Raw genomic sequence first — 12,410 nt, 5'->3', positions numbered from 1 at the left:
GATGTTGCCATGGGAAATATTTCCTCAGCTATAGGGGGCGGTCTGACAGTATCACCTGACATTGAAAATATGTTTGAAATATACTCATGTGAAGAGAGAGGAGTTAAAACACATCTTCATTAATTATAGCGCCCCCTAGAGGTCCACGGTCACCAAATTCATTGAGTGTCTCCATGATGATGTCATGGGTCTATGTACTAAATTTGGTTATGATATGTCAAAGGGCTGCTGAGATATTGGCTAACTTCTTATTTGGCGGCTCCGCCGTCAAATTTGATTGGCTGTCGCGGATATTTCCGTGAGAAATCATTTACTAGCAATACAGGGAGGTCTGATAGTATCACCAGACATTGAAAATTTGTTTGAAATATACTCATGTGAAGAGGAGTTAAAACACATCTACGTTAATAACAGCGCCCCCTAGAGGTCAAAGGTCACCATTGATTCATTGGGTGTCCCTATGATGATGTCTTGGGTCTATGTACCAAGTTTGGTTATATGTCAAAGGGCTGCTGAGATATTGGCTTACTTCCTGTTTGGCAACTTTGCGGTCGAAATTGATTGGCTGTAGCGGCAAAACGGTTTTGAATTTGAAAAATCTTTCGATGTTTTTTATCAAACATGGCCTGAAGATCATGTGTGCAAAGTTTCGAGATGATTGGACAAAATTTGTGATGTATTTTGAAGGTTTTTGACATAAACCAAAATGGCGGAAAATCCATCATGGCGCAAAATGATGACATAGGGTGCGTTGAACTCGGCTTGGCCCAAGGATTCCAATGATACCTTTGTGAATATTGGATGAATGGGTCAAAAGTTTTATACATAAATGCATGTCCAACTTTGACCTGTTGGTGGCGCTAGAGCTCATGGGCTAGCGACCTCAAATTTGCTTCATGGGATCATGAAACTGTGCTGAATCAGTGTGCCAAATTTCACAACTTTTCACCCAGGCGTTCTATGGGCTGCCATAAACTCCCATGGCAGCATAATAATAATAATGATAATAAGAAAACGTACGAAAACAATAGGTTGTCTCGCAGCTTCGCTGCTTGACACCCAATGTGCAACAAATAACTCAACCTAATAAATTACTTAACACAGGTCCTGATTAAGAAAAAGCAAACAACATTATTTTTCAACTGTCAACAGCTCCCTCTTATGTACAATTTCAGAAACTGCATGAGTAAATCTTTTAATGCTACAAATTCTCTTATGGACAATTAATACCAAAATGTTCCATTGGCCATCCTGTCCAACCTATTCCTGAGCTGCCTATTAACACTTGTTTCATTCATTATTATTCCCTGTTGGTTTGCAAAGATGTTCAGAGTTCACCCAGATTCTGCATAGCCACCCCCTACCACCACCCCAACGCACGTGTTGTATGTTCCATGTCCTGTCACTTAACGTACACACGCACACACGGGCAAAAACAATATTTTCCTTCTGTTTTCCTTTGATGCTTTTCAGGGGGGTCGATGACGTCATCATTTGCCTATGAGGCGTCCACAAAAACCCTATCACGTAAACACATAGGGACGTTTTTATCTTATCCACCCTGTGACCTGGTTTCAAAAAAGAGTGTTTTCGGCCACCGAAAACGCCGGATCCGTCTGGACGGTTGGCCAAAAACGCACAAGACGTATGCGTTTTCACAAAGAAATCGTTTCCGTGTGGACGGGCCGAATTGTACGTGGTACGTCCTGTCACATAATGTACACACTTATGGTGTGTTCCAGATGCCTCGGACACCAGCCTTCCGAGTTGCACTTTTGACGTAATTTCGTGTCTCGTAGCACAGGAGCATTCCCGTTCGTCTTTGTGAGTGTGTCATGAAATTGGCCAGTCAATGTTTATTGTTAGCTACATTAGCCTCTTTTGCAAACCAGCTTGAAAACAAACAAGGCAACTTTACATTGTATTGCAAACACAGCAAGACCGTGCAATGCATAAGTTGGTGTAGCAATGTAATCAAGTGTGTAAGACCATTTAAAATAAACATTAAAATGACCAACGTGGTACAAATACAAAGAAAATAAATCTCTTTTACGGGCGCAGCCATTTTTGTTGAGAGAGTCATCACTGAACTCGGTATAATCTCAGAATTCGGAGGGGGCCCGACCTAAAGAGGGCGTGCCTCCGTGAAATGCCTCAAGAAAGCTGTGAGATTCCCCCACTTGCAACTCGGAAGGCTGGTGTCCGAGGCATCTGGAACTAGGGCTGGGCGATATATCGAATATATGCGATGTATCGCGAGATGTTCTCCAGGCAATGTATAAAATGCCCCTGTCGCGAACATCGAATACAAATTGGCACGTAATGTTTCTTTTTGCCGCCGCCGGCATACTCGTTGTGTTCCCTTCTCTCGCTCTTTCCTGTGGCTCTCTGCCTCACAGACTCATATGCATTAAACACACTCACTCCCCCCGCGAGATTCCAGGATTCTACGCGCGTGTGTGACGGTCGCGTGTGTGACGTCACACACGCGACCGGTGAGTGAGAACAGCGACCGGTCACTCATCTCCTACCGTTGAGTGAGAACAGCGAGAGAGAGAGAAAAGATGATGGAAACGGAGGATTTGGTTTCAAAAAAGAATAGTACAGGATCCGTCGTCTGGCAGTGGTTTGGCTACCGAAAGGAAGATGTGGAACAAAAAACGGCTTTGAGCTGTTTTTGCTCGAAAATAATTAACGGTTTGAATAAATGCTGTGTTGGTAAATCTAACTTGCTGTGATTTTCCTTTTCTTATGCGCAAGTTCTAAATTCTTCCAATAGAAAGCACTAATGAGTTTAAACAATATGTTGTTTCATGTAATCTACATGCAGACTTATGTTTCAGGAATACTCAAATTATTATAACATGTAGTAACATTATGCCAGACATGGTTGAATCGAGCATTTATGATGTGCTCTAGAGGAGATTCAAAATATATCGAGATATATATCGTGTATCGAGATATAGTAAAAAAATATCGAGATATTCATTTTGGCCCATATCGCCCAGCCCTATCTGGAACACACCATTGTTGTATGTGGTACGTCCTGTCACTTAATATACACACTTATTGTATGTGGTAGGTCCTGGCACAAAAAAAAAAAAAAAAATTATAGTTGTGTAGCTAGCTTTTTTTTTTACGGGGAATGGGTTAAGTTAGCAATTATTGGTGCTTGGCACTCATTTTTATGAACATCCGTTCTGTACCGACAGCGATATATTGTTACTCTTTCTTATGACAAATGTACTTATTATATGTGACTTTGGATAAAAGCGTCTGCTAAATGCCGTAAATGTAATTGTAAAGATCACTCTTTTTACAATTACAGGGCCCGGAGTTCTAATCCTAAATCACACATTATTAAAAGGCTGATTCTTGCCGATGTGTGTGCAGCTACCTTATATTCTCCTAAGTAAGAGACAGGTAAGGAGGGGTGGGGTAGCTAGGAGTTTGTCAACAATAGTGATGCCCAACCAGGGGACCACCAATGTAACCCCGGGGGTCACACAAGTAGATATCAGGTTGTAGGCAGGAACATTTATGGCATAACAAAATGTGACACATTTTCTTTTTGTATTTATGGAGGATCATGTTTATCCATGGTGACTTCCAGTAGAGGCCTATACAGTTTGCTAAAAAGTGAGTAGGAGTATGATTAGGCGTCTTTCTAAAGGATAATGACAGGAAGCGTAATTATGAGGGAATATAACCAATGGGTTTTCAGGTTGGAACTGAACACTACCCTTGAACATCAATAACAAACTACCAATCCAATTAATTGCCACATTTGGTATTTGTTCTTGTTTTGAGGCATTGTATGTTGTTTTGCAATTGTTTTTGCACTGCTAATGCCCTGTCCTACAAGTATTAAATATAGATATTGCCGTTATTCTATAAATGCATAGTATTGTAGGACATATCAAAAATTGCTATTCTATATATTTAACCAAGATGTCCTGTACATATGTTTTTCAGAAGGTTGGAGCGAGATGTGTAACTGGTTTGCTGTAGGGTAGATTCTGAAAGAATAAAAGGTCTCAGCACTTACAGTGGTCTGTTTTTCTTTCTCCAGAACGGACAGCAGTATCTCTATTCCTTTAGTGTAGTATTCCACAGCTTCTTGTCCACTGTGTATCTGTCCCAGTAACATGTATTTACTGTGGCCTTCATTTGGACTTATCTCCACAGCACGCAGAAACACTTAAACATTCTTGGTCAAGGAGACAGGGCTTTTTGGTGTGTGGAAACTAAACTAGACAGTCACTGTACCATTGGCAGAAATTAATTCTCTAACACACACACACACACACACACACACAAAGGATATTTCTTTAGCTTTCTGTCTGTCTCCTAGCTCTGAGCAGATGTGTCCCAGGATGTCTAGTGCCTGTAGATGAGTCGGCTCTACATCCAGCGCCCGCTGACAGAAACGATTTGCCATCTCAAAGTCGAAGCTGTCCATGCACTCCTCCGTCTGGAATGACAGGACGGCAGAACATTTCCGACTGAGCAGTGCTTCCAAACCTTGAAAGGTTAGAACAACAATAGAATACGGAGCGTACCTTTTCTAGGAGTTGTTGTACAGAATATCTCTCAGCTGTCTTTTTCTTGGCTTTCTCCTGCATACGTAGTTTGACCCTTTCGTGAGGCGATAGGTCAGCCATCCCTGTACCTATATTGTACATGATTAACAGATATAAGGCAAAGAGAACGTCAACCTGAAGTCCAAACTGTTGTCACACTAGCTTGAGTTTATAATTCAAATAAAGCCAACCCTGAACCCTGAGGATGTTACCTCTATTTGAGTGGATGTCTTTTCTTTTCGTTTTGTTCTTCTTTTTGCCCTTTGCCTGCCCTCCCATGGTACTGTACTGCTAATTGCTGTTTCTGAATTGAATTTAAGTTAAGTTAAAACATCAAGTTGACAACGGCCACAAGCATGGAAAGCGTTGCACACGTTCTGCGCATGCGCCTCTCTGTTGCCAACTACGGAAACAACCGAGGACATCTTTAGTAGACTGCAAAACTTAATTAGCCTGGCTAACGCCAGACGGAGAAGAGGTCTGGGAACCACACATTGACTTGCTCGTAGTTGAGGCCGTGGTTTAAAATTGCCCGGAGCCGTTTATTGGGCGCTACGACTGTCTATCCTATGAGTCTGAACGTAGTTCATAGCAGATCGTATCAATTATACCAGATGACGTATGTAGAGCAACAAACATTCGATGAAGAAGACGATGGGTGTGTCGCATAGACGTCGTCATCGTCTTGCCGTCCCTCCCCGTTCTGTGATTGGTTCCCTATCCCTGGCGAAAATCGGATCCATGGAATCCAGGCTGCCTAGCAGCGCGAAATGAAATCGCGCGCAAGGCAGCATGGGTATAGCCAGGGTAAATCTCAATTCATACTTTGCAGTCACGTGACTACCATGGCTACCTGGAGGGCAACAGACGCCGACAAAATGGCGACGAACAGCGGCCAGCCAGGGGAATTGCAGCCTTGCAGATTTCCAATACTACAATCAACTATTTAGACCATAAATGTTCAAATTAGATATCAAGAAAAGATAAACACTCTGTGAACAACTTGTGATCCATACACAGCACCCGCTGATGTGTTCATTGCTTTGAAGTTGGCAACGTCTCGACCAGACGTGGAGTTTGGAGATATTGCACAAAAAATTAAAGCCTACAAAAGTACGGATAGCTAACTTTTTTTTCAAGAGTGGGTTGATTAACAACGTTGTCGTATGGGAGGTGAAAAACAGAATATCTTCATAATCAAAGCAAAGTTGAGTGAGTACTATCTAGCTACCCGCAAAACGATCAACAAATAGCTTTTTTCTGAATCAAATAACTTTAAAGAAGCTCTTTTATTGACCAATTAATGCGGTAGCGCCCACACAGATTACATTTTCTCAAGCATTTCTGAAGTTCCAGCGCAGCAGAGCATTTTTCTGCACTCTGAAATAAAACTGCTAAGGATCGTTTAGTGACGGCTCCGGCAGTGTTGCCAGATTGGGCAACACTCCTTTTCGGATGGGATCCGGTAAAAACATAACCCCGGCTTCACTCCTCGGCAGTTATTACATCCAATCGCACAGCAACTATCTGGCATATCGTTTTCACCTCAAAATACCAACTTTCGTTCGTATGGTAAAACTGGCACGTCCTGGCAGATCCTTGATTGGGTTACTAAGTTGCTAGAGAACGTTGTTCTTGCCCGCCAGCCAATCGTCGTGACGTCACGTGCAAAGTATGAATAGGTCCATGCTGCAAATACTGTCAAAACCTCAAAAATGAAAACATCGTTCAGTTAAATAATAACAATTACAATTGTGTGTGATGCGAAATTTAAGAGTAAAACCTTAACAACAATATTGTACTTGTGGTAGGCGGGTATACATTATGATTGGCTGTTTTCCAATAGCGAACTGCTTTATGGCGTGTTCCTGAATCCTTGGACGCCAGCCTCCCGATTGGCTTTTGACGTCATTTCCGGTCTCAGAGCGCTGCGTTTCTGTTCGTCTTTGTGATTGTGTCATGAAATTGGCTAGTCGTTGTTTATTGTTAAACAACATAAGCCGCTTTAGCAAACCAGCCAGAAAACAAACAACACAACTTTACATTGTATTGCACGCACAGCAAGACCATGCAATGGATACATTGGTGACCGGAATAAAGTAGCAATGTAATCAAGTGTGTAAGAGCATTTAAAATCGACATTAAAATGACCAACGTGGTACAAATACAAAGAAAATAAATCTCTTCACGGACGCCGCCACTTTGTTGAGAGCGTCATCAATGCTCTCGGTATACTCTCAGATTGCCGAAAGATGAAGACAAAAAGGGGGCGTGCCTTCGAGAAATGCCGCAAGAAAGCTGGGAGATCTTCGACTTTCGACTCGGAAGTCTGGCGTCCGAGGATTGAGGAACACTACATCAGATTTCCGAAAGAAGACAAAAAGGGGGCGTGCCTCCGAGAAATGCCGCAAGAAAGCTGGGAGATCATCGACTTTCGACTCGGAAGTCTGGCGTCCGAGGATTAAGGAACACACCATGTTGCGGCCACTGACGCTGCTTTACGTTCTTGATTTGGACCAATGGCCAGCGACGTTCACGTCCTGCTCACGTTCTGAATTTGGACCAATGGCCAGCCACGTCACGTCACGTTGTAAATAAACGAATGACAGAGCCGTTGGTCATAGTAAAACAAGGAAAGCCAAACACATGTAACACGGATATACATTGTCTGAATGTGAATCTGAAGTAACAAAAGGTACGACCTTCACTATTGATATCCAAACAGCAGTGACTCGTGGTATTTAGCCCCGTATAACGAAAATCATTGGAATGACATAGCATTACTAGCTGCTGGTAGCCTCCACCTGCTAACAGCGGTAGCACTGGCTAGCCAGCGCATCTGTTTCAAGTAAAACCTTATTTATAACAGTCTACTAACTAGTTCTCCCAAATAAATTACGATAACCAGATTATTTTGTTAGTAACCAAACGATGAGATCATGTTACCAAAGCCGCATGTGTCGTTACTTCTACACACACACCTAATCAGACGGGCAGTGGATGTCAATCATGGGATAAACCTGGGTGCTGTTGAGAGAATAAGCATGTGACCTGATTGATTGATTGTTACCTTGATGTGTACCGTGTCACGTCTCGGTGTGTTTAGTCTCGGTAACTAGCGCTCTGGGCTTATGCCAGAGACACCGATCCAACCGACCCGTGTGTGTCTGTTCCGTGTGTCGACAGGCTGTCTTGGTCCGTTGATGTTCTTTCTATCCGCCCGTCTGAAGCCGGTCACTGAGGTGAAGCTGTCCAGCCACCAGGCCGTCCTGTGGCCGATGCCACATCCGTCCACCGAACGGACCGGACTGGCCAACCTACGACGAGCGAGGAGCAAGCAACGCAACGTCCGCTAGCGAGCTGTTTTGAGTGGACCTCTTCTCCTGACCCTGAGCTGTTAGACCAAAGAAGAGTCCCTGTTGTATTCGCCAACACCCAAAAAGTCATGTCGGAATTGAATAAAGAGGTGGTGGATTTGGTCTGGGGGAGACCCACGAGTGGAGGTGTATCTGCTTCAATCTTTCGTAGGTGGACCCAAGGTACGAGAAATGGCATTGTTCTTATCACACAATTATAATGAATGTTCTCTTCTGACGTTGTAGAAAGCCATCTGATGTGATCTTTTGTGGAACAGGGTTTCTTTTCAGTGAAAATGAACACTCAGCACTGGAGCAGTTTGAAGGAGGACCGTGTGCCGTCATTGCCCCAGTCCAGGTTAGAAACTAAATCTTGGTTCATTTTCCATTGAGCTCTGTAAATCCAAGCAAGTGATTGATGAAAACGCTTATACTTGTTTATGCTAAATTACCTTTTGCAGGCTTTTCTTCTAAAGTATGTTCTCTTTAACAAAGAAAGTCCAAACTGGAGGCACATTTCAGGTAAACTGGTTGACCTTTTAGTGCTGGGTGGGTTCAATGTACCTTGTGGCTTTATGATAATTAATTAAAAAACTGTCACTGTTAATCATTTTGTCAACACTGACCACACTAAAGGGTGTTTCTGTATAATATCCTTATAATATCCTAACTCAATGCTCATTTATTGGTCCTGTAGAAGAGGAGCAGAAATTTGCTTTGTGTTCCACTTTGAGTGAGATCCTCGAGTCAGCCTGCTCTAGTCCCTCAACTGGCTACTGCCTGGTCTCCTGGGCTAAGGGGCAGACCCCTCATGCAAGCACACACGCCAAACCACGGACACAATCACAGACACAGTGCACGCCAGAGCCGGAGAGCAGCCAGGCACCACAAGAGCTGCAGCCCAGTGAGTCATCCATCAAATAATTGTTAAAGTGAAATAGAATTAGAAAATATATGAATTGCTAACATACGGTTTTGTGTTTTGCTGTTGCTCATAGCCAGAGGGATTTCATTTTGTCATTCTGTAGTAAAGGTGTGTTTTTGTCTTCTTAGCTACTGTGTCTGCTGAGGACCTTGGCTTTGAGCGATTTCACAGCATCCTCCAGTAAGTTGGCATTACACACTTTAGCTGGCCAGAGTAATAATTGTAGTATCTTTAATTTGTCCATTTAATATTTTAACCATAGATATAAAGGCGTCATAATGAACTAGAAAATGCATTTCCTGCAGGAAAGGCGGTGAGTGCTGTAGTACAAAGTGAGGTTGAAAATATTTTTTAATAAAGCCACATAGATTAAAACATAAAGAAATGTTAAATGGCTTAAATCAAGTGAAGCGATTTGAACAAAAGTTCAAAAATCTAAATGGAGTAAACAATGTAAACATGCACACCATTTAAGAAAAAGTAAATGGTTGGAAACAAATAAAGTGACAGCTAAATGAAAAGCTCAAAGCATTGCTAAAAATGCAGAAATGTAAAAGGTCAAATGTATTGCCCTGCACTGCTGGTGTGTGTGTGTGTGGGTGTGTGTGTGTGTGTCAGATTAACTGAAATTTGAAGTTTAGTTGATATAACAGATGTATTGTCTGCCTTCTCATTGGTACAATAACTAAAAATGGCTGAAGTTGCTAAAAACGATAAAATTGTATGTGAAAGTGTTGTTTATGTTATGGGGCGCTGCCATGTTGGATTTCAACAATCAGCTACGTCACTGGGATGACGTGTGTGTGTGTGTGTGTGTGTGTCTATAAGAGAATAGCGAGCCGGTGTGTGATTAAAAGTAGCCCAATAGAGCAGTAAAAACAGCCCAATTGGGCAACACTGCCTGAACGTCCACCAAAGGTAGCCCAATCCAGCGGGAAAAAACGCCCAATCTGGCAACACTGCTGAACGTCCTCACGCTCCAGCGTCAACGTAAATCAATGAGACCAACTGAAAACGAAGCCGGTGTGGGTACCAGATTGACTCGGCTGCCAGATTGACTCGGGGTCTTAGATGCGCGATAATGACGCACTTCCTGTAGACGCTGTCTTTTAAATGCGCATGCATGTTTCATTCATTCCCATGTTATTCCCAAGTATTGACTATCTCCTTTTGCTTTCTAATTTATGAATAAAAATCAAATGTACAAAGATTGATCAGATAATATTTGTGGCTTTAGATTGATGGCTAACGTGAGCTAATAAACGTTAGAAGGGGGGGGAGGGGGCTTTCATTAATATAGGATTAGTTTTGTAGGTGATAATTACCTTAACATATGTGAAAACAAAAATATAAGTAACCAAGCGTTTTATTGTTGCCTATACTTGGGTAATATATGAAAGAAGAATCGGTTAACTCCATTGACTGAACGGGGCGATCCGAGTTCAATGCCCAATGCGAGTTCAAAGGAAATGAGCCGGAGTCAAACTATGACGTGTCAAACTAAGATGGCGACGAGCATAAACCAAGATAATTGGATGCAGTTGGAATAACTGAGGTCTGCCCGGATGCTACATCCATTTTATATACTATCTTTGGTCGATACGTCAAGTGTCGATACGTCATCTGTAAGTGCAGGACCCCGAGTCGATCTGGCAGCCGAGTCAATCTGGTACCCACACCGGTATGAAACTAAAACTGTTATTCTGAATAAAGTTTAAATGATATCGAAATTCTAACCCTTTGAACGATGGTAAACGGTTGAAATTTGACCGAGTTACGATGTCTTAAGTAATTTAAGTGTCAGAATGGGCAGACGGCTTCAATGGGACCAACTGTAGAATATGACGGTTTGAAACTAAAACTGTGATTCTGAAGAAAGTTTAAATGATATCGAAATTCCATTTAGATATTATTGAAGATACAAGTGTATAGATTTCTTGAATGGTTTGAAAGAAGGTAAACGGTTGAAAATTGATTTAGTTTCGTCTTAAATAGTTGAAGTACCAGAGCCTCCCATTGACTCCCATGTTAAAAATATATATATTTTAAAAGAATATCTTTAAAAGAATAAAATATTTAAAAAATCTGAAAAGAAGCGTGCGATTCCAAGCTATTCTGAATATTTTAAAATTTGAATGGAGTCTCTAGGTGAAAAATTGAGGAAGGAGATAGGTCCCAAAGTTTGTAGAGACTAATAAAGAAAGAATAAAACTTATGAAGAGCAATAGTTGAGCGCTGCATGCAGCAATCACCTAACAATCAAAAATTGCTGATGTCTTAAGCTCATCTGTCCCCTTTTGTCTGTGTTATTACATTGTAATCAGAACAAATAACAAGATGACAACAAGCTGGATGCCTCAGCAGAGGGTCAGTTTGTGAATGGGATTTTACAATAAAAATGTTTTTGAATTCCTCTCACACACTGCTGACCTAGAAACCCCCCCATACACCAACACAGTTTCCATCCATTTCCCAATGAAGTGAGGCTGTGTTTGCCAACGGAACTTGAGGGTCTGGTCCAACACAGCCTGCTGGCTGTCTTTAGTCAGAAGAAAGCATTGCTGACTCAACAGGTGTGTGTGTGTGTGTGTGTGTGTGTGTGTGTGTGTGTGTGTGTGTGTGTGTGTGTGTGTGTGTGTGTGTGTGTGTGTGTGTGTGTGTGTGTGTGTGTGTGTGTGCAAACCAAGATAGAATTAATGGCGAAAATGAGCATTTCCCAATCTCCTGATTGTAAACTGTTGATTGTCAGTTTGTCAGGAAAGCATCATTTATTGTCTGTCTTTGGGGTTTGTCTATCCATTGTGTGTTCTTCCTCCAGTAAGCGGACTGTTCAGTCATTGTCTGAGCTGAGGGAGGAGATGATGTCTCTCTATCTGACCTGGAGGGGAGGCTGTGGAGTCCTGCTCTTCCTGTATTCTGTCATCCTCACAAAGGTGTACAAGTATGAATGGGAATAGCTAGTTTATGTCACTTGTTGTGAATGTTTGTTTTCTGAAACTCTTCATGTTCTCCCAACCAATAATTCAAAATTTGAAACGTAAATTAGTAACCACTTTGTTTAATACCATCAGGATTTCAAAAATCCGAATTGTGATCATCTATGCTTCTCTATTTCTGTAGGGTATTGAAAATATAAAGAATGAGATCCAGGACACAATGGAGCCGCTCATAGACCCTGTGCATGGTCATGGCAGGTACTAGACCCCTAGCAACAACAACGTGTACATTTCCTTTTTGTTAGGATTGGTGTGTTTTATTTTCTTATCTATTATCTCAGAAAATGTATGTGGTTCTAAGCCTTGTTGTCTCTATCTGCTCCGATTGTTACAGTCAGAGTCTGGTGAACCTCTTTGTGACTGGCCATGCTGTTTCGAACGTCTGGGACGGAGACAGGGAGTGCTCTGGCATGAGTACGTAAGGGCGTAATAAAGTTGTATAGCGCTTTTCTAAATACTCCAAGACGCTTTACAGAGTGAACACAAAATAAAACCATTCAATAAGAACATATGTAAGTAAAAAAGATAAAATAGGATAGACTAAAACAGG

The 12,410-nt window shown here is 41.9% G+C and overlaps 2 protein-coding genes across 3 annotated transcripts in view; one reads left to right on the top strand and one right to left on the bottom strand.

The window, feature by feature from the left end:
• LOC307090296 (uncharacterized protein) overlaps nucleotides 1–5,266 on the bottom strand; it is a gene marked incomplete at its 3' end in the record, with an annotated part of 39,640 nt that extends 34,374 nt beyond the window's left edge. Inside the window, 5 exon segments of the mRNA XM_079756875.1 lie at nucleotides 4,049–4,203; nucleotides 4,330–4,474; nucleotides 4,563–4,672; nucleotides 4,796–4,887; nucleotides 5,221–5,266. Coding sequence (XP_079613001.1) covers nucleotides 4,049–4,203; nucleotides 4,330–4,474; nucleotides 4,563–4,672; nucleotides 4,796–4,862 — 477 coding nt within the window. The 5' untranslated portion in view covers nucleotides 4,863–4,887; nucleotides 5,221–5,266.
• Nucleotides 5,267–7,164: 1,898 nt separating this feature from the next.
• Nucleotides 7,165–12,410, top strand: part of mindy3 (MINDY lysine 48 deubiquitinase 3) — a 46,041-nt gene continuing 40,795 nt past the window's right edge. For both annotated transcript variants that reach the window (XR_013812574.1, XM_079754514.1), the window contains exons 1-9: nucleotides 7,165–7,278; nucleotides 7,770–8,122; nucleotides 8,218–8,297; nucleotides 8,401–8,461; nucleotides 8,637–8,843; nucleotides 8,993–9,044; nucleotides 11,683–11,797; nucleotides 11,985–12,058; nucleotides 12,195–12,274. Coding sequence is in view for 1 of the 2 variants with exons in the window: in XM_079754514.1 (XP_079610640.1) it covers nucleotides 8,029–8,122; nucleotides 8,218–8,297; nucleotides 8,401–8,461; nucleotides 8,637–8,843; nucleotides 8,993–9,044; nucleotides 11,683–11,797; nucleotides 11,985–12,058; nucleotides 12,195–12,274 (763 nt within the window). In the remaining variant the exon portion in view is untranslated. The remainder of the gene's footprint in view (nucleotides 7,279–7,769; nucleotides 8,123–8,217; nucleotides 8,298–8,400; nucleotides 8,462–8,636; nucleotides 8,844–8,992; nucleotides 9,045–11,682; nucleotides 11,798–11,984; nucleotides 12,059–12,194; nucleotides 12,275–12,410) is intronic.

Source organism: Pollachius pollachius (genome assembly GCF_949987615.1).
Source record: "Pollachius pollachius genome assembly, chromosome: 1".
NCBI lineage: Eukaryota > Metazoa > Chordata > Actinopteri > Gadiformes > Gadidae > Pollachius > Pollachius pollachius.
This window is presented reverse-complemented; position numbering and strand designations above follow the sequence as displayed.